The sequence below is a fragment of the Cherax quadricarinatus genome, chromosome 87 (genome assembly GCF_038502225.1).
Source record: "Cherax quadricarinatus isolate ZL_2023a chromosome 87, ASM3850222v1, whole genome shotgun sequence".
Taxonomy (NCBI): domain Eukaryota; kingdom Metazoa; phylum Arthropoda; class Malacostraca; order Decapoda; family Parastacidae; genus Cherax; species Cherax quadricarinatus.
In genome coordinates, this window is record NC_091378.1 from 2,593,894 (window position 1) to 2,614,908 (window position 21,015).

A 21,015-nucleotide genomic window follows, 5' to 3' on the forward strand; every position below is an offset into this window, starting at 1 on the left:
GATGATACTTTGCTTATGGGAGATTCTAAAGAAAAGTTGCAAAGATTAGTGGACGAGTTTGGGAGGGTGTGTAAAGGTAGAAAGTTGAAAGTGATAGGGGAATCAAACGATTTAGTTAAAGAAAAATTGGATATCACATTGGAGGGAGGGAGTATGGAAGAAGTGAATGTTTTCAGATATTTGGGAGTTGACGTGTCAGTGGATGGGTTTGTGAAGGATGAGGTTAACCATAGAATTGATGAGGGGAAAAAAGGCGAGTGGTGCATTGAGGTATATGTGGAGTGGAGACAAAAAACATTATCTGTGGAGGCAAAGAAGGGAATGTATGAAAGTATAGTGGTACCAACACACTTTTATGGGTGTGAAGCTTGGGTTGTAAATGCTGCACCGAGGAGGCAGTTGGAGGTAGTGGAGATGTCCTGTCTAAGGGCAATGTGTGGTGTAAATTTTATGCAGAGAATTTAAAGTGTGGAAATTAGGAGAAGGTGTGGAGTTGATAACAGTATTAGTCAGAGGGCTGAAGAGGGGTCGTTGAGGTGGTTTGGTCATTTAGAGTGAATGGATCAAAGTAAAATGACATGGAGAGCGTATAAATCTGTAGGGGAAGGAAAGTGGGGTAGTGATCGTCCTCGAAGATGGTGGGGGGGGAGGGTAAAGGAGGTTTTGAGGGCAAGGGGCTTGGACTTCCAGCAAATGTGCGTGAGTGTGTTAGATAGGAGTGAATGGAGACAAATGGTTTTTGGGACCTGACAAGCTGTTGGAGTGTGAGCAGGGTAATATTTAGTGAAGGGATTCAGGAAAACCAGTTATTTTTATATAGCCGGACTTGAGTACTGGAAATGGGAAGTCCAATGCCTGCACTTTAAAGGAGGGGCTTGAGATATTGGCAGTTTGGAGGGATCTGTTATATATCTTTATAGTATATGTTTCTAAACTGTTGTATCAGGGTGCCTTTGCAAAGACAGTGATTATGTATGAGTAAGGTGAAAGTGTTGAAAGATGATGAAAGTATTTTCTTTTTGGGGATTTTCTTTCTTTTTGGGTTTACCCTGCTTCGGTGGGAGACGGCCAACTTGTTGCAAAAAAAAAAAAATGTATGTGTAGTGTGACCTAAGTGTAAGTAGAAGTAGCAAGATGTACCTGAAATCTTGCATGTTTATGAGAGAGAGAAAAGACACCAGCAATCTTACCATCATGTAAAACAAGTACAGGCTTCCCTTTGACACTCACTTGGCAGGATGGTAGTACCTCCCTGGGCAGTTGCTGCCTACCAACCTACTATGTACCTACTTAAAGTCTGTTGTTCAACTGAAATGTTTCAGCAATAAAAATTCCCAAGTGTTGCTAATGTGTGTTTTTTATAAACTTGTTGGTATTGTATACCATCAGTAATATGATACTTGTCTGACACAGGAACATATGGTATCTTGGTACAGGGGAATTCTTTTACAACTCCTTTGCTGAACCACTGTTCAGTTTGACCTACTTCCACTCATGAACAGTGCTCACTTGTGATGTCAATTCCTGTTGATTCATCTCTCCTCTGCTCTAGTAGACAAGATCATGCCACATGCCTTTGCTTTAGGCTTAAGGGACTGACTGCCTCCCAACAAGGGTGACAGACTGATGAAGTCAAAACTACCAGTATTGCTTCCTGTAGTCGACTGAAAAAGCCTGTTGTGCAGGCAAAATGTTTTGGCTATAAAGATGTCCAAATGTTGCTCAGGTGGCTTATTCAAGCAGTATAGTGGCAGATTGAGGCTCTTACAAGCCTTACACAGCCTAAGGCCTATGCTATATTTTTCATTTTTGCCAGCAATGAAGGTAGTGTGTGTCTGTTTTGCATATATCAAACAGAAGATGGAACCTTCACTCCTTGTGCTGAATAACTCAAATAGGCTTATCATTTCACATTATATTAATGTCTCTCCATTATTTGCATTTTCTGCTGATCGATACTGTCTGAAAACAGTTTGCCATCTTTTAATCTAACACTCCTCTTTTAATAGGGAAGACTCACTGTTCATCCTAAACATAATTTTGTAAATTAGTCTCCAGTGGAAACTTTGCCATGGAGAGTGTCAAAAGAAGGGGTACCCCTTTCCCAGTGATGATTCTTTTGAGCTACACCCACTTGGGAGTTCCACTTAGTGGTCTGTACCAGTCTTTCCCATCAAAGAAATTTTTAAATATTTATCTAATTCTGTATTTAATTTTATCCTATTAGTACTGTATATTTTTTAACTCCAAAATCATAAAAAGAATGTGTTAAATCCCACAGCATACAAAATCTACATGCTAATTAGATTTAGAGAAAATTCTGGAGAAGTAATTTTGTGTATATTTATTATGCAGGTAAGTAGCATTTATGTAGAAGCTTGCTGATATAATCAGGACATATATTAAACAGGTAGTTGATTTTATTAATTACTATACATAGGCATATTATTAGTTTTTATTTTAGCATGGCCCTTTCCTTTAATGCAGTCATGAGCTCTGTTACAACAATAATGTTTTATTATTTTTTTAGAAAACATTTGTCGTAGCTAACAAAACTTGAAACAAAATGTGAGAACTACTTAACGTTCAGTTTATAATGATACATTAGTGTCGATTTATTATTTTCAGCTAATATTTATTTTCATATTCCTCTTGTATGAGAAAGTAGTGAACTAATATTTATATTTATATATAAATATATACTAACAAAATACATATGATATATTCTATGACAGAGCCTTCCTAGAGTCCTGACTACATTGAACATTTGGAAAATATCTGCTTCTCTGAGGTATTTTGTGAATAGGCTTAACAAATTAGTTTATCAGCAATTTGCATGATTTATATTGCATGCTTGTTGCTAGCTTTAGTAGTCCCAATGTACTAACTTGTGCATGTTATTTCTGTCAAAAAAAAAGGTGCAGGTTAATGTGATAGCACTTTTGTGTTACCACATTCACAAAGAAAGCTAAAGGAATGATGGGAAAGCACAGTCGAATGATAATATGAATTTTATATGCAGCAACAATCATAGTAGGTTATGCAGTAATTGCACCCCATGTGTAAGCACATTAACATAATTATCCTGTACATTATAACCTGGAAAGATTGTTTAGGTGAACATAGATGTACACAATTATGCTTGGCCTGCTTGGATAAATTATTAAATTATAATGCTTAGACTTTACTAACACAAAAGTTTTGATTTGTTCCAAGGTGGTATTTGGGGAAATTTGTGCTTAGTCTTTGTTCAATGACTGGTAAATTTAACAAACTTTTACATGCATTCAATATTCACTTTTCTTTCCTCAGTGTTACTAAGAATTCTTACTCCTATAATGTTTCCTTTCATTTGTGAGAGACCTGGCTTGAGACTGGGCTATGAATTCAGTGATCTCTGGAATTATAAACTGATTGGTCAGTCGTCAGTGGTAACTGGAGATTTATATGGGATATTGATACTTTCACTTTTTTTCACAACTGCCAATACTATATTTTATATGTATTTCTGCATCGTTAGCTTATATGCACGTAGTCAGAAATTCATTCCTAAAGTAAAGCCTCACTTTACCTATTTATCATTGGTGTGGCTACATATATCACTACAAATTTAAAGTGCTAAGATAATTATGTAACAGGTACTTCTTGGTACATGAAGTTGAATTGTTCGGGTAATCCAGAAAGTGTCATATTGTAGCTGGTTGCTCTGTTTAACATAACTGTTTTATATACTAGCTAGATAGTATATAAGAAACACATCAACAGCAATACTGTTGGATAGAATAGTGTAAATAGCATCAAGGAAGATTATGATTCACCTTGTGGGTACTGGTAGTTTATAAAAAGCTTAACCTTAAATAATCTAACTTACAATAACAAAGCCTAATCTGATAGCAAGTCATTCAGCACTGAAAGCATTTCAGCCTATGTAAGGAAATGTTTGAATCTCTGGGTGGCCAGCCACTATATATTGCTGATAGGATTTTTCTGTTTTTTTAACTTAGCGGTCATCTCCCATAACAATTTTACACATCCTCACAGTTTTAAGTATTTCTGTTACTGATAATTTATGTATTAAAAATTAATTATTCATGCATTTTTTAATATAACAAATAAAAGATACTAATTGATATTATTATTACATTCATGAGGGAGTGCTGAATCATAAAAGTTACTAAAATTACGTATTACAATAACTCCATTTTTCATACTGGTGTTTTCACGTGTGCTGACTGCCATTATAGTTATTTAGCTCTCTGATCACTTTTACCTTATTGTGAGATTATACAGCCTCTCCTTACTTAACGATGGAGTTCTGTTCCTAAGACCACATTGCTAAACGAATTTGCCGCTAAGTGAGGAGCATACTTTAATGGTAGTGGGTTTGTGTCAACCATCTTTGATGTTGTTTTAATGTCACTTTTGCACCATTTATAACATTTCTGGTATATTTTAAAATGTTTATACAATAGTGTACTGTATATTATGTTAAACAGAATAGAGGAAATCAGCTTTAATATACATTATTTAGGTATGTATACTGGTCAGAGAACCTTTCGTAAGTCCGAGTCATCGGTAAACGAGTATGTCGCTAAGTGAGGAGAAGCTGTATTCTAGTACTGTAGTAGCATCTAAACTTTATCAAATAGTTACATTACCAAAATACCAACAGCCATATACTGTAGTTTTAAATATACTGGCCACCTCCTACCAAAGTAGGGTAACCCAAAAAGCAAGCACTTTCATTGTCACTCATTCAATCACTATTTTGCCAGAAGCATTTTGCCATTATGTTTCAGGTGACTCTCCGAGCTGCAACATCCCCACCCTTCCTCCAGACCTCTCCTTACAAATTCATGAGAGTCCTTATTTTCAGGTTTCAATTATCCACCGTCTTTACAGATAGATTCGATTATCCATGTGTTTTTCGGTGGTACTAAATTTTTCAGGCTTGGCACATGATCCATAATTGGGAAACTAACCATAAGATTTCATTCAAGTAGTATTGCTCATTGGCTTGCCTATGCCTAATTTGCTTTTTGTCTTGGCTAGTTTTCCTACAAATATCAATATTTATCAGGTTAGTGTCATGATAATAGTGATATGATCTGTGAAGCACAAATAAACCAAATTCGAGGCAGTTATGCAAATTTAATTTTGTATTTGCAGTTTTTCATTTCAGTGGACCTTTAGGAATGTAACCCTTATGAATTTGTAGAGAGAGAGAGAGAGAGAATGAGAGAGAGAGAGAGAGAGAGAGAACAAGAGAGAGAACGAGAGAGAGAGAGAGAACGAGAGAGAGAGAGAGAACGAGAGAGAGAGAGAATGAGAGAGAGAACGAGAACTATAGTAGATTTTAATTAAACTTTGAGAGACTCATAGTCGGATAATTGATTTTCTACCTTTTAAGATGACTGACCAACAACCAGATTAGATAAGTTACTATATCTGATCTTGGGAATTTTCCCCAAGGTATCTTTATGCTCAGGTAAATGGACATACATGCAACTAATGTGACATTTTATTGTAGCAATGTTTCACTTTCCAGGAGCTTGAAAATGCTCCTGGAAAGTGAAACGTTGCCACAATAAAATATCACATTAGTTGCATCTTTGTCCATTTACCTAATATTTTGTTTGTAATTGATTGCCAAAGCATTTCACTTGCTTAACAGGCTTCTTCAGTTGAATGCAGAAGGGACTTAGGTAAATATTGGAAACATTAAAAACATGGGGAGGTAAATATGAGGTAATCAGTCCCTCAACCTTGAAGAGCTTAACAAAGCTAAGACTTACAGATGTTAGTTCAAAGCATATGATAGCCTTGAATATCAAATTTTGAAGAGAGTTGGAGAGGGTTAGGTGTTGGCACTGGTTGTTTTGCTCTGAAAATTTACCCTCTCCCTCATTAGTAGTAACATAGTTGAACATCAGTATCGTGAGCCTTTATCATTAGTAGAGAGAGACTCTGGTCAAATGCCCTCCCGGCTTGAATAAAAGAGTATGTGGTTACCAATCATTTAAGCAGTGATGTCTGTGCTGCAAATTATGCCACCCATTAATGAAATTTTGTCATTGGCCCTTAAGTATATGTACATATAGATTAATTTAGTTTAGGTCAAGTTTATCTAACCCAGAATAACTAATGTATTTGTTGGAGTATAGTTATGAGCCAACGGGTGGTAAAAATAGGAATAATAAAAGGGGACCTTTTATTATGTTTTCAGCTAATAATGTGCTGTATCTAATTTTTTTTGGTACATATATCGGTGCATTGCAGTACACGTGAAAACAAACACTCTTATTTGGAGGATAGGCTGGTATTTCATATCTTCTTCAAAAACTATGTATGATTTGGAAACACCAATTTAAAATACAGGAATACATATTTGTAAAAAAACACATTATAGAAGTGTTCATTTGCCACTTTAAAAGTACGTGTACTAAGCTAACACTAATGGAAGATGCGACATTTTTATTTTAGCAACCTTGTAGTTCACATTTGATTTGAGATTATCATTCATGGCATTATTTTGCAGCATAATTATTAATTATGGTATATAATTTGAGGTGTTTCTTATTTTCACTGGTAGAATATTAATGTAGATAGTGATAACACAAGAAATCAGCAGAACCTTTATTTATAGAGGTACATGACCTTTCATTCATATTTAGGGAATTTTCTCAAGTGAAGGTAGCAAGTCAAAGACATGCTCAGATAAATAGCAGAGAGGAGAGTAATGTGTCAGGTGATGGTGGAGAAGTGGTCAGTGCATTCAGGCATAGAAGGGCTGGTAGAGCTACTGAACTGCTCTATCATCTAGGAATCTTGATGTGAAGATTGAGTTTTATAAGCATTTTAACATGAAGTTTGTGCTTGTTCTTGAGGATGTAGGTGAGGGGCAAGGTTAAATTGAAAGTTACTCTGCTGTAGGGAAAAGAATCTGTAATCATAATTATAGCTACTTCTAAACACTTTCTGCTGGTGTGGTCCTCTTCGACCTTGTTGAGTTCAGCTTGTTTTCAGTTCATAAGATGTGAGCCAGTATTACTATTCACCCCACAGGTGTTTTCATTGCCGATGCAGTGGCATACTTACGTTTGTTAATGTGAGTATGCCTGCCTCTATGAATGAAGGTTCTTATGTTTTCTTGAGCATTTTTATCACAATTTGTCGGTTGTTGTAACAATTTCACAATGTAGATGTAGTTGGCCCCTTTAGTTATCTGGTGAATGTAATTTAGTATTACTGCATATATAATTAGATAAATCATTGGTAACTAAAACTGAGGAATAACTTGCTAATACTCTTATTATGATTGTTATTGATCCATTTTTAATACCTGTTTAGGTAAGACTGCCAAATATTTAATCTTTCCCAATTTCCTACATGAATAATGTTCCACATTTTCAATATTGTTTTTAATGCTTTTTTCATTTTGATGTATATGTATTGTGCTTAGTAGTATAAGTTTTTCTTTATCTTTTCAGAGGTTGTTCGCAAGATTTCCGACCTCTCATGGCGTCTGAAAGGCTTAAGCGAGAGTGTGGGTGGGGAGCGAGGATCATTGGCTTCTCAGAGTTCCAGCTCTAGTTCCCAGGCTGCTATCATCTCTGCAGCCCTCTCTCACCATCCTCTCTCTAACACCTCACTTACACCCACCACTAATTCCACCACCCAGGTACCTAACAACTACTCACAGCCTCCCGTTATTAAGATAGTCAGTGAACCTTCAGTAGGGATGGCATGTGATATTACTAATGATGGTAAGCATGGCATGATGCAACAAAACTCACTTCCTTGGCTTGATTATAATGCAGCTTCACCTCACAGTACTCTAGGCTCAACTTCATCCTCTGGGAGCTCAGGTTATGGAAGTTTAACCCGTTCATATCAAGCAAGTAATCTGGGTGATGCTGAAGATACAGTTGGGAGAACAGTTGAAGAAAGCTGCCCAACTGAGTCCAGTAAATCTGTGACAAAGCCCTGCACTGTATCTCAGCAGTCTTCTCCTTCAAATCGAAAAAAGAAAAAATCTGGCTTCTTATTTGGTTTGACTTCTTCTTCCTCATCTCCTTCACTCTTTCCTTCTATGACTGAAGCTGCCGCTGAACTAACTCCAACACGTAAAATTGGCCAAACAACCATTTACCCTGAGAGTCCCCGACCCCCACCTCACAATGATCACGCTTCTTCACGGTCTCAGTTAACCGTTCCAAGTACCACACTAATCCCTCAACCTAATACACCTCTCCAGGGACGCCACAAAGATTCCATTCTGCACCATATCCTACCTAGTCGTCTGTACCACTCTCCTCGTCCCCTTCGCCGAGGATCCTCTGCTGAGAACGTGACTCAACCGCTCGTCACCCCTATCTCCCCTTCCACCTTTGACACCCAGAAGGTCGTGAATAATGGCACTTTGAAGAGAGCTAGAACCAGCAGGGACCAGGTAGGGGTGCTGCTTTGCACTCCTCTTTGTAGAAAAAACAGATGTTTTCTGAATTTTTGAGTTTTGCAAAGAAATGCATTTCTTTTAGTGAATTTTCTTACCATCTGTAAATATATTTGAATTCATAGCCAATAGGTAATTCATCATTTTTTATTGCATATTGTATTTGAGGTATACAGTACCCTGCATGGTATTGTTGATTTTATTATTGATGCTACGATCTTAAAGTAATGTGCAGTACAATAGTTTCTCTGAAAGCTAGTTAAATTAGTATGATTTTAATATTTTCTTTAAAAAGAAAAGGAAAATAGTATTATAAACTACTGGTTCGTGGAATTGTTAAATAGAGCATTAATTAACTAATATTTTTATTAGCTCAGTGTGAGAATGCACGCACATACTGATGTTGAAAAGGGTTACCATTACAAGCCATTTCTTGATTTCCTTGCTAACTTATTTGTACGTACGGGTCAGAAGTTTGTTTAAATTTCCAGTTTTTTTTTGTGGAATTGATTAGCTATTAATTCACTGTTGAAAAAATCCCTTTATAATGTAAGTGTTAAAGATATTAAGTCTTCTTGCCAAACTGTGCAGTGGCTGTCTTCAAGCCCATAAATTTAATCATGAAACTTTTTTATCTCTCTAAAACTTTTTTATTTCCAACAAAATTGCTGTAAAGTCTTGCCCATTTTCTTATTTGCTGTCTTCCATTCTTCACTATTGTTAAGGAAGTACTATTTATTTGTAAAGGATATTTTGCCAGAATTTTTTTTAGAATACTGAATTAGTTTTGGTACTAAACTTCTGCAGCAGAAGTTTTAACAAAATTGGCTTAAAAATAAGAGAAAAGATCATTGCAGTTTACCCTTAATCACATGGCAACTCTTTGACCAATAAGTTAAATACATACCACAATCAATACATTTTAATAAATGCCATTTAACCTACTCTTATTTTCAAGGCAAAAATTAGCAAATAATGTAGTTCTACATACAAAGAGTATGATTTTTATCAATGTCAGCATTTGCTATAATTAAAAATTCACTTAAGACAGAGTAATTTGTTTATCAAGAATATTTAACTCTGTGAAGAAAGTGATACAGCTTACTTATGGGTGTTGTGTATTATGGTTGTTGTGTGTTGTGGTTGTGTGTTGTGGTGTGAGTTGTGGTTTGAGTTGTGGTGTGAGTTATGGTTGTTGTGTGTTGTGGTTCAGTTATACTTGGTGAAGATTTTCATGTACTCAGCAGAGCATAAGACATAATTTGAAGGTATTAATTCATATCTTTCACGTTTTCTTTTGCGTATTTTGTCAGAATGGCACAACACTAATGAGAATTACTCCAAAAAATAAAATATATAGACTATGGTATAACAAATTTGTTCATTTGGGTGTGTGAGATTGGTATTTGTCATCATTCCTACAAGTTTTATTTAAGGTTTTTATATAAGTTAACCATTATTAATAAAGTAAATTGAGAACAGTCACTAATACAATTTAATAAATTAAAGCTTGTTGCAAGATCACTTATTTCACATAAATGAAATATTATTTATTTATTTTTTTTTATTATCACACTGGCCGATTCCCACCAAGGCAGGGTGGCCCAAAAAAGAAAAACTTTCACCATCATTCACTCCATCACTGTCTTGCCAGAAGGGTGCTTTACACTACAGTTTTTAAACTGCAACATTAACACCCCTCCTTCAGAGTGCAGGCACTGTACTTCCCATCTCCAGGACTCAAGTCCGGCCTACCGGTTTCCCTGAACCCCTTCATAAATGTTACTTTGCTCACACTCCAACAGCACGTCAAGTATTAAAAACCATTTGTCTCCATTCACTCCTATCAAACACGCTCACGCATGCCTGCTGGAAGTCCAAGCCCCTCGCACACAAAACCTCCTTTACCCCTTCCCTCCAACCTTTCCTAGGCCGACCCCTACCCCGCCTTCCTTCCACTACAGACTGATACACTCTTGAAGTTATTCTGTTTCGCTCCATTCTCTCCACATGTCCGAACCACCTCAACAACCCTTCCTCAGCCCTCTGGACAACAGTTTTGGTAATCCCGCACCTCCTCCTAACTTCCAAATTACGAATTCTCTGCATTATATTCACACCACACATTGCTCTCAGACATGACGTCTCCACTGCCTCCAGCCTTCTCCTCGCTGCAACATTCATCACCCATGCTTCACACCCATATAAGAGTGTTGGTAAAACTATACTCTCATACATTCCCCTCTTTGCCTCCAAGGACAAAGTTCTTTGTCTCCACAGACTCCTAAGTGCACCACTCACCCTTTTCTCCTCATCAATTCTATGATTCACCTCATCTTTCATAGACCCATCCGCTGACATGTCCACTCCCAAATATCTGAATACATTCACCTCCTCCATACTCTCTCCCTCCAATCTGATATCCAATCTTTCATCACCTAATCTTTTTGTTATCCTCATAACCTTACTCTTTCCTGTATTCACTTTCAATTTTCTTCTTTTGCACACCCTACCAAATTCATCCAGCAATCTCTGCAACTTCTCTTCAGAATCTCCCAAGAGCACAGTGTCATCAGCAAAGAGCAACTGTGACAACTCCCACTTTGTGTGATTCTTTATCTTTTAACTCCACGCCTCTTGCCAAGACCCTCGCATTTACTTCTCTTACAACCCCATCTATAAATATATTAAACAACCACGGTGACATCACACATCCTTGTCTAAGGCCTACTTTTACTGGGAAATAATTTCCCTCTTTCCTACATACTCTAACTTGAGCTTCACTATCCTCGTAAAAACTCTTCACTGCTTTCAGTAACCTACCTCCTACACCATACACCTGCAACATCTACCACATTGCCCCCCTATCCACCCTGTCATACGCCTTTTCCAAATCCATAAATGCCACAAAGACCTCTTTAGCCTTATCTAAATACTGTTCACTTATATGTTTCACTGTAAACACCTGGTCCACACACCCCCTACCTTTCCTAAAGCCTCCTTGTTCATCTGCTATCCTATTCTCCGTCTTACTCTTAATTCTTTCAATAATAACTCTACCATACACTTTGCCAGGTATACTCAACAGACTTCTTCTTCTTCTTTCAACGTACCAGCCGTATCCCACTGAGGTGGGGTGGCCCAAAAGAAAAAACTGAAGTTTCTCCTTTTAAATTTAGTAATATATACAGGAGAAGGGGTTACTAGCCCCTTGCTCCCGGCATTTTAGTCGCCTCTTACGACACGCATGGCTTACAGAGGAAGAATTCTGTTCCACTTCCCCATGGAGATAAGAGGAAATAAACAAGAACAAGAATTAGAAAGAAAATAGAAGAAAACCCAGAGGGGTGTGTATATATATGCTTGTACATGTATGTGTAGTGTGACCTAAGTGTAAGTAGAAGTAGCAAGACTTACCTGTAATCTTGCATATTTATGAGACAGACAAAAGACACCAGCAATCCTACCATCATGTAAAACAATTACAGGCTTTCGTTTTACACTCACTTGGCAGGACGGTAGTACCTCCCTGGGCGGTTGCTGTCTACCAACCTACTACCTACAACTCAACAGACTTATCCCCCTTTAATTTTTGCACTCTCTTTTATCCCCTTTGCCTTTATACAAAGGAACTATGCATGCTCTCTGCCAATCCCTAGGTACCTTACCCTCTTCCATACATTTATTAAATAATTGCACCAACCACTCCAAAACTATATCCCCACCTGCTTTTAACATTTCTATCTTTATCCCATCAATCCTGGCTGCCTTACCCCCTTTCATTTTACCTACTGCCTCACGAACTTCCCCCACACTCACAACTGTCTCTTCCTCACTCCTACAAGATGTTGTTCCTCCTTGCCCTATACACGAAATCACAGCTTCCCTATCTTCATCAACATTTAACAATTTCTCAAAATATTCCCTCCATCTTCCCAATGCCTCTAACTCTCCTCTCCTATTTTTAACTGACAAATCCATTTGTTCTCTAGGCTTTCTTAACTTGTTAATCTCACTCCAATGAAATATGTATATAAAAACTGGCACCTTTATCTTGGCTACCTTTGGCTCCCTAGGTGCTGGGTTATGGGTGTTGCCAGATAATAAAATGCCGACTCATGAAATTGTAATAAAGTGATTGTAAACAAACCACAGAACTGGTGGGGTTAGAGCCCCATGGCAAGCGAGTCATAAAACTCCAGATCTGGCCTGGAGTTTTACGACTCATTCGCTATGGGTTCTAACCCCACAAGTTATGTGGGTAATAAAATGCTGGAGTGTAGATGTTTAACAGTACTTTCCAAACCACAGTAATCCAAGACTTCAATCTCTCGTCGGCTGTTACTATTATTGTTTTGCACAATTGGTAATCTGTAATTATCATAAGAAAATGCTTATTTTCATTGGGGTCTTATTTAATAATGCTATCTAAAATCGAGAAGAATAGGACGTTCTCTTATATCAGGACCTTTCTAATAGATAATCATGGTGTTTTGTTAATTCCTGAAAACAACTTTTAAGAAAATGTGTGTGCATTGGGCCAAAACATCCTTTCTTAAGTAAAGCAGGAAGGCAGGTTGCACTGTACTGTAACAGCATTTTGGAATGTGCTTATGATTCAGATTTATCATAACAAGATCTCTATAGGCAAATATTTAACCCCTTCACTGTCGAGACCCCTGCTCACAAACTTGCTCTGTCGAAGAATTTAAAAAAAAAAAAAAAAAATTCTTATGAAATGATAGAGGATCTTATTCCCAATGGTAATGTCACCAAAAGTACAAAATTTGATTGAAAACTTATGGACTTATGCTCTTGCGAAGATAGCGGTCTCGGCGATATATATGCATCAGCGATTTGGCCCACTTTGAGCCCTATTTTCGGCCAATTCCGTTGTTCCAGTCGACCAACCTCATAGCTATTTCACTAGATCTCCATTTGTTCTATCGATTGAGTACAAGAAACCACCCATTTACCAATTTCAACTACCCAATAAAATGGTCAGAAATTGGCAATTTGGCCAATTTCACACAAATTTCAAAAGATGCCAATTTTAAAATAGGGTCCAGAATAAATTTTCAGTGCAGACATTTCTGGTACTAAAATGACATTTTCTCTGTTCATTAGTCATCTTTCCAGGCCCCTCTTATATTACTCTTGGTTTCCATTTTGAATTTTTATTCACACAAGAAACAGATGATTTACTGTTATACAAACTACTGCATTATTGTAATAATTGTAGAAATAATGTCATCCCATTCGTGACTGCGTATTAGATTGGCCAGTTGGACACGTTTTGGATGGTAACGTCATTTGTTTACTTTTGAACATCGGCAAAAATCGAACATTTCTGCTACTTTGAGTTCAATTTCAAGATACTTTTCATCATGAAACCAATCAAAATCATCTCTATTTCTGTAATATATCTTCTGTTCTATCAAATGAAACAAAGAAAATGAGAATGCATATGAAAATACACCTCAAAGTTGGCATTTTAAACCAAAAACACTGAGTTTTGTTTTTCTTTTTATGCACTGCATGCTGCAGGATTTTTTTTTATACTGTGCACACTGACCACGCAGACCCATTCTCTCACATGTAGGTCTACCAGCTTTCTCCCGCTAGATTTGAAGCCGCTAGAATTTTGGCATAATACTATGGCACCAACACTGGCTTGCAAGCCGTAGTACTATGGCACTGACAGTGAAAGGGTTAAATTTCATTAAATTCCTAATCATATTCTTTGAGAATCACTTTCCAGTCATTTTTTTTTTTTTTTTTTTTTAACAAGTCGGCTGTTTCCCACCGAGGCATGGTGACCCAAAAAGAAAGAAAATCCCCAAAAAGAAAATACTTTCATCATCATTCAACTCTTTCACCCCACTCACACATAATCACTGTTTTTGCAGAGGTGCTCAGAACTCAACAGCTTAGAAGCATATACGTATAAAGATACACAACATATCCTTCCAAAATGCCAATATCCCGAAACCCTCTTTTAGAGTGCAGGCATTGTATTTCCCATTTCCAGGACTCGAGTCCGGCTGTATAAAAATAACCAGTTTCCCTGAATCCCTTCACTAAATATTACCCTGCTCACACACCAACAGATCGTCAGGTCCCACATACCATTCGTCTCCATTCACTCCTATCGAAGACGCTCATGCACGCCTGCTGGATGTCCAAGCCCCTCGCCCACAAAACCTCCCTTACCCCTTCCTTCCAACCTTTTCGAGGATGACCTCTACCCCGCCTTCCTTCCCCTACAGATTTAAATGCTCTCTATGTCATTCTAATTTGATCCATTCTCTCTAAATGACCAAACCACCTCAACAACCCCTCTTCAACCCTCTGACTAATATTTTTATTAACTCCACACCTTCTCCTAATTTCCACACTCAGAATTTTCTGCATAATATTTACACGACACATTGCCCTTAGACAGGACATCTCCACTGCCTCCAACCGCCTCTTCGCTGCTGCATTCACAACCCAAGCTTCACACCCATTTAAGAGTGTTGGTACTACTATACTTTCATACATTCCTTTCTTTGACTCCATAGATAATGTTTTTTGTCTCCACTGCACCACTGTTTTTTGTCTCAATGCACCACTCGCCTTTTTTCCCTCATCAGTTCTATGATTAGCCTCATCCTTCATAAATCCATCTGCCGACACGTCAACTCCCAAGTATCTGAAAACATTCACTTCTTCCATACTCCTCCTCCCCAATTTGATATCCAATTTTTCTTTATCTAAATCATTTGATACCCTCATCACCTTACTCTTTTCTATGTTCACTTTCAACTTTCTACCTTTACACACACTCCCAAACTCGTCCACTAACCTTTGCAATTTTTCTTTAGAGTCTCCCATAAGCACAGTATCATCAGCAAAAAGCAACTGTGTCAATTCCCATTTTGTATTTGATTCCCCATAATTTAATCCCACCCCTCTCCCGAACACCATTTACTTCTTTTACAACCCCATCTATAAATGTATTAAACAACCATGGCGACATTACACATCCCTGTCTAAGACCTACTTTTACCGGGAAGTAGTCTCTCTCTTCTACACACCCTAACCTCAGCCTCACTATCCTCATAAAAGCTCTTTACAGCATTTAGTAACTTACCACCTATTCCATATACTTGCAATATCTGCCACATTGCTCCGCTATCCACTCTATCATATGCCTTTTCTAAATCCATAAATGCAATAAAAACTTTCCTACCTTTATCTAAATACTGTTCACATATATGCTTCAATGTAAACACTTGATCCACACATCCCGTTCCCACTCTAAAACCTTCTTGCTCATCCGCAATCCTACATTCTGTCTTATCTCTAATTCTTTCAATTATAACCCTACCGTACTCACTGATAATTAAGTTCTATCTACACAAAGTGACATACAGTAAAACGATCTTAGTTTACATAAAAGCAGTAAATATTAAAGGAAACTTATTCTTTTCATAACATTATTACAATCACATGCTGATTCTAATTTAGCGGTCAGTATGATCTTTATCTATATGTATATTTTTTTTACAAGATTTTTCAGTTTAGCAATCAAGTTATTTATGAATAATCTGAAGCCAGGATAAAGATTTGCTATTTCTCATAAATATATAATCTACTACAGATTTTAAATGGTCCTGAAACTGGAATGCCGCGATGTGGTTCATTGGACTCTCTGCGAGATGGCCCTCACATAACACACGATGATGGTGAGTTACTTTTTATGGTTTCACAAAATACAAATTAATTGATATAAGAGATTTTTTAATATGTAATGTTACTGCTTACTTAGGCTCAAATAATTTAATTTAAAACAAATAGAATATTTATATTTATTGATCTTACAACAAAAGGTTTATATGGGGTTTGAGCTATAATACTGTTACCCCTTCACATCATCTGGTATATTAACTCGTAATAAGTGTCGAATAATAATAATAAAACAAAGCACTAAACCCAAAAGGGTCATACAGCAGTAATAATTATCGGAATGCTGTCATAATTGGTTTTGCGCTGGAACATCTGTATGAATTTATATGACTTTAGGTCTGGTCTCCATTTGCCACTCTACTGTACAAAGGTGCAAAGAGAAATCTATTATGCAGTTGGGTATTCTGCTGGGTCATATGCAGTATGTTTTCATTTGATGATATTGTATTTCCACAGCTTCCCTCTCCCCCAACTCAGACTTGATTCAACCAGACACATTTATTATCGTCACTATATCTTTTTTTATTTACTAGTTACATAATCTATATAAATGCTTCTTTATGTTTTATTAACAAAATATTTCTGCTTAGGGTCAGTGATGCATGACCCATAAAAGCACTTTTATTTATATACTAATAATTTAACACACGAGTAAAAAACCTATGTGTGTGTGTGTGCTGTCTTCTCTCTCTCCTATTATTTTCATAACTTCTTATACTGTACATAGTGCCTTGCATCATCTGTCCTGGGCTGTTATTTTGAGGGAATGAGGTAAATGCTGCACCATAGCTCTGTTAACCATTCTAATAGTTTTGCACAGTTCACACTGCTTATTTTTTTTTTTTCGACATAGACACATACTGCAGTAGTATAAATGCATGTCTGTGTATTATGGCCTCTGCTTTCATCCATTGTCTTAGTATGAGCCAAAAGCTGCCTAATTTTCATAAAATTTATGTAAGGTAGTTAAGAGGGGTTATCTGGGAATATTTTCCATAATTCTTTCCAGAAATGATGATTATGGTGTCAATGGACTTCTTTTATATATATATATATATATATATATATATATATATATATATATATATATATATATATATATATATATATATTATATATATATTATATATATATTATATATATATTATATATATATTATATATATATTATATATATATATTATATATATATATTATATATATATATTATATATATGTATAGTATATATATATATATATATATATATATATATATATATATATATATATATATATGTATATATATATATATATATATATATAATTTTTTTTTTTTTTTTTTTTTTTTTTTTTTTTTTTTTTCGAACAAGTCGGCCGTCTCCCACCGTGAATGATATGAAGTTCATGTTTTCTCTGAGGGAGCAAGGACATTCATATATTATAATTTATTTTCTTGTTTCTATTAGATATATAGCAAATATCTTCACATTTATGCATTGATGACTGAGTTGTATGAGTTGTGTATTGTTTTATGCCAAAATATGCAAGATTTAATAGTGAAGAAAATATAATATATAGAAAAAATGTACATCTTTTAAAATTTCATTCAGATTATAATAGAAGTTTTCATTCAAGATTACTTTATAGCATTATATGTTCAGTATGTTAAATTTCCCAGTTTAATGTATGCAATCACAATATCAGAGTTAGGCTTAGTGTGCAATTATCAAAATTTGTATTGTGGTTTTTATCTTGTTCATGATAAAAAACAGCACTTCTGTCAATGGATATTCAAATTTTTTGTTTGTATTATTAAAACTTTTGTCAATTTCACATACATTTATGTATTTTATTAGGGTATTGCTTGCAAGAGAGACAGTACACACTTTTATTCTTTTTACTGAAAAGGAGTTTACCTTGGGTTGAGGTTTAACTATTACTTTGTTGATAATGTTACTTTGATAATGTTACTTTAACTTCATGCTAAATTTAGGCCCAATTTTTGCCGAGAATAAGAAACTGTTTTTCTCCATTAGGAAGTGAAACAGAATTCTTCCTCCATAAGCCATGCGTGTTGTGAGGAATGACTAAAATGCCGGGAGTAAGGGGCTAGTAACCCCTCTTCCTGTATACGTTACTAGATTTAAAAAGAAAAACCTTCATTTTTCGTTTTAGGTCACCCTACCTTGGTAGGATATGGCCGGTTTGATAAAAAAAAAAGTGTTTTGGAGAGAGACCAGTAAATTGAGGAAGCCTGGAAAGCAAATGGACTGGGGAGATGTTAGATGGGAAGGTCAAGATACTGGGAAGAAGGCAAGGTAAAGGTACAGGTCCGTCATCACAAATCCAGCAATCAGTTATTCGGTTCCTTCAGTTATTCGGCACTAATTTTGGCTAGCATAATTTCAAATTTCCAGGGTTGCCACACCAACCTGCTGGTACTGTTTGGTGGTGCTACTTGCTGCATAAGTCATTCCAATTTCCTTTTGTCCATTTATTGTTTTAACCTGCTTACTTTTAGCCCTAGCCATGGTTCCAATGAATAAAAGAAATACTTCTCATTATGTAAAGCACCTACACAGTACATTATCCATTAAAGATAAGGTGACTTTGAAGCCACTGTTGGTTGCCATGAGCTCAGTCTCATCAAGCAGGAGAATATGCTTTATTATTATGCTAAAATCAACAATACAGCTTATTTGCCTATCACAATTGATCTAATATGACATAAACAATATAAATAACATAAAACATGTTAAATACTCCAGAATAAATAATATTTGGCATAACACCGAGCAGTTCGACGAAGGTATGAAGAGGATATATGGTATACAAATACCATTCTCCTATCCCTGTCTTGGGGGCTTATATTAGAGAAAACAGAGTATAGCACAGGGCTAACTGATATACACTCGTACTGCACCATAAACCTGAAACAAAGTTATTTTCTCTATATAGATTATCACACATAGCAGCATATGTGTAGAGAACCTAGGATAACCCAAAATAGTCAACGTGGCTTATTTTTAGTACCTGGCTCGGATTAGCCATATGTGATTTTTGGTAAATATTCGATTCCCAGCCAGGGTAGAAACATTAGGCATGTTTCTTTACACCTGTTGTCTATGTTTACCCATCAGTAAATGGGTACCTGGGTGTTAGCCTGGGACACTGACCTAATTTTCTTGAAATACTCTGCATAATAAGCAGCTTTCTATACAGTAGTATGTCACTGATGTCAGCTAGGCCTGTATACTTTGTACATGTACGTGTAGTAAATAAAGATATTATTATTATTAATTATATTATTATTTTCTCAGTTGTTTGTTGGGTTATCTTATTCAAACTTGGGCAATGTATGATGGAAAGATACTTCTTCACGTACACCAAAAATGAAAGAAATCAGATCATAAATAGCGGAGTTCACTTCTCAGCCATTAGCGGCTGCTTAGCGGTATATTTTTGTATGTTTTTATGATTATATTCTCATTTTTTCGGTCTCATTTGATAGAATGAAGTATATATTACAGAAATAGATATGATTTTGATTGCTTTCATGACGAAAAGTACCTTGAAATTGCACTCACAGTAGTGAAAATGCTCTGTTCTTTAGCAAAGCTCAAGAGTAAACAAATGACGTCACCGTCCAATACCTGTCCGCCTGCCAGTCCAAATTCCAATACGTAGTCTGGGTTGACATTATTTATACAATTATTACAATAATGCAGTAGTCTGCATAACAGTAAATCTTCTATTTTTTTTGTGTGAATAAAAATTCCAAATGGTAAGCAAGAGTAATATGAGAGGGGCCTGGAGCCATGACTAATGAACAGAGAAAATGTTATTTTAGTGCCAGGAATGTCTGCATTGTTTATTCTGGACCCTATTTTGAAATTTGTGTGAAATTGGCCAAATTGCCAATTTCTGACCACTTTATTGGGTAGTTGAAATAAGTGAATGGGCAGTTTCTTGTACTCAGTTGACAGACTAGAAGTAAATAAGTTTATTCAGGTATACACAAATACAGTACATAGATTATCATACATAGCAGTGTATGTATAGAGAACCTAGGATAACCCAGAAAAGTCAGACAAAGTGACTTATTTCCAGTACCTGGCTTGGGCTTGCCATATATGATTTTTGGTAAATATTTTTTTTTCTCGGTTGTTTGTTGGGCTATCTCATTGAAACTTGGGCAATGTATGATGGAAAGATGCTTCTTAATGTACAACAAAAATAAAAAAGACAGATGATAAATAAGGAAGTTCACTTCTCGGCCGTTAGCCGCCTCTTTGCAGTATATTTTCGTATGGTTTTTATATTTGTATTCTCATTTTTTTGGACTCATTTGATAGAATGGAAGATATATTACAGAAATAGACATGATTTTGATTGCTTTCATGACGAAAAGTACCTTGAAATTGAGCTCAAAGTACCAAAAATGTTCGATTTTTGCGTCGGTCAAGTTGGTTTATTTTATTAAGTGTATTCTAACCTAACTACTCTGTAATCCGGCAAACTCAGTAATCCGGCACACTACAGGTCCCAATGATGCCGGATTTGTGATGGAGGACCTGTACTGGAAAAATGGGAAAGTAAAGGTTCTGGAAAGAAGGGAAGGATATTTTGATGAGCTGTTGAATGTTAATAATGAAGGGGATGCAATAATTTTGTGTATGGGCAGGAAGGGCTAACAGTCATATATGAGGTAGATATAGTGCATGAAGCAGTGGGTAGAATTAAATAAGGTAAAATGACTGGGATAGATAGGAATAAGACAGAAATGTTTAAAGTAGGTGGGGATATAATGTTGAAGTGGGTGGTGTATTTGCACAATAGATATATGAAAGA

The 21,015-nt window shown here is 36.1% G+C and overlaps 1 protein-coding gene across 13 annotated transcripts in view; it reads left to right on the forward strand.

Moving 5' to 3' along the window:
• RhoGAP19D (Rho GTPase activating protein at 19D) overlaps positions 1 to 21,015 on the forward strand; it is a 475,555-nt gene that overhangs the window by 443,610 nt on the left and 10,930 nt on the right. For 7 of the 13 annotated variants that reach the window (XM_053798572.2, XM_053798573.2, XM_053798574.2 and 4 more), the window contains 2 exons: positions 7,491 to 8,452; positions 16,101 to 16,185. In XM_053798572.2, coding sequence (XP_053654547.2) covers positions 7,491 to 8,452; positions 16,101 to 16,185 — 1,047 coding nt within the window. Of the gene's footprint in view, positions 1 to 2,735; positions 2,792 to 7,490; positions 8,453 to 16,100; positions 16,186 to 21,015 lie in introns of those variants that run through there. The other 6 variants (XM_053798576.2, XM_053798580.2, XM_053798581.2 and 3 more) reach the window with 3 other exon arrangements.